This window comes from Pygoscelis adeliae, unplaced genomic scaffold (genome assembly GCF_000699105.1).
Source record: "Pygoscelis adeliae isolate BGI_AS28 unplaced genomic scaffold, ASM69910v1 Scaffold446, whole genome shotgun sequence".
Taxonomy (NCBI): Eukaryota; Metazoa; Chordata; class Aves; order Sphenisciformes; family Spheniscidae; genus Pygoscelis; species Pygoscelis adeliae.
The window spans coordinates 173,646-175,152 of NW_008824992.1; the positions used below are offsets into that span (position 1 = coordinate 173,646).

General features: G+C 39.3%; 1 protein-coding gene across 1 annotated transcript in view; it reads right to left on the minus strand.

The window, feature by feature from the left end:
* Positions 1 to 892, minus strand: part of ZSWIM6 (zinc finger, SWIM-type containing 6) — a 53,740-nt gene extending 52,848 nt beyond the window's left edge. The window contains 3 exon segments of the mRNA XM_009326148.1: position 1; positions 3 to 195; positions 823 to 892. The exon segment at position 1 is cut by the window's left edge and continues 157 nt beyond it. Coding sequence (XP_009324423.1) covers position 1; positions 3 to 195; positions 823 to 892 — 264 coding nt within the window.
* Between the last annotated feature and the right edge of the window lie 615 nt (positions 893 to 1,507).

Sequence of the window (1,507 nt, forward strand, 5' to 3'; positions counted from 1 at the left end):
GTTTGACCTGGTCTGGCTTGCGGATCCGGTATAAAGAGAGTGCCACAACGTGGGCACAGTAAAATATGTCCTTGTTTCCACAGCTACAGGTCACTGAGGTAATCTTGCAACGATCAAAGCTGATAGCTACATTGCAAACAGTTTCTGGCTCCGATTGCATTGCAGGCTCTGTCACTGTGCCACTCAAGTGGAAACCTGTGCAGGGGAAAAAAGAGAACTTAATATAAATAAAATACTGTGTCTCATTATCAAGAACCTTTCATTAATAAAGTAAAAGTCATCTATTTCTGAGAAATGATATATCTTAAAGAACTTGCTTTAATTACAAATATGATTAACCCTTTCTTTCGTACCTATCCTTTTCATCGCTAATAAAATCAGAAGGGGGGTAAAAAGCTAGTTTACAAGCCCTCTTTGCCATTCCATCACAACATTCATAAAAATTTGATAGTAAGAAAAACATTTATTTGGTAAATGATAGCTGCAGAAGCAGAGCTGCATCCAATTAAGATCAATGTGAAATTCCCAGTACCTCGGCAAGTTGGCAGCAATTTTCAAGACCCCCCACGAGGGAGCCTGCAGCACCTACCAGCAAATTTAACCATTCTCTCAATAAGTGAGAGGGAAGTAGTGCACTCTAGTGGCATGAACCCAGGTCCTCGTCTCAACTCTGCCACTGACTCACTGACACAAGTCACTTAGCCTCTTTGCTTTCACCTCTCCCACCAGTGAGCTCATGTTAAAAGCTCACCTTCACCCAAGCGATCCAGTACAACGGCTATGTTTCTGTAGCTCTTCGGACATGGAAACTACTGCAGTTACCAATACACAGCATATCAGATTTATAATACTGAACGACACACGTGTGCACTATTTCAGAAGTCTGCAACATGGTCCTACTTCCACTCAGCATAATAAAGCACAAGGCAAAAGAGCTAGGTTTTCTTGTATTCTAAGAAGGTATGGTATACCGTAAGAAAGATGTTCACTTCAGTATAGATGCCACTAATCGACACAGCACCCTGTTGAACCAAGGTCTCAAACTCTGAAGATCAGACCTAAACCCACCTCTGTCTGCCCAACATGAAGGCCCAGGTTTGGCTCTCAATACTTTATCACTGAATAGCAGAATTTGGGGGTTTCTTTTGAATTTTATGTAAGCATGACATTGATTTTGGCTCAAGCATTCAGGCAGAGGCATAGATACAGGGCAATACAACTAAATTTCATATGCGGTACCAGTATTAAACTTGAACAGACAGTGCATATAAAAATCTGGGATGGACACTACAAGTAAGGTGTTATATATTAACAATTTATAATGGAAATAATAAAACCACACTCCCTCAAAGTCCAAAATTGATTTAGTATTCTTGAAATACCAGAAAAGTGTATTGTAGGGAAGCAGTATCACATGAAAATTACATGGGGAAAAAAAGAAATATATACACAGTGTATAGCTAGATATATATATATATATATAGCTCTAGTCCAAAATGTTGTATCT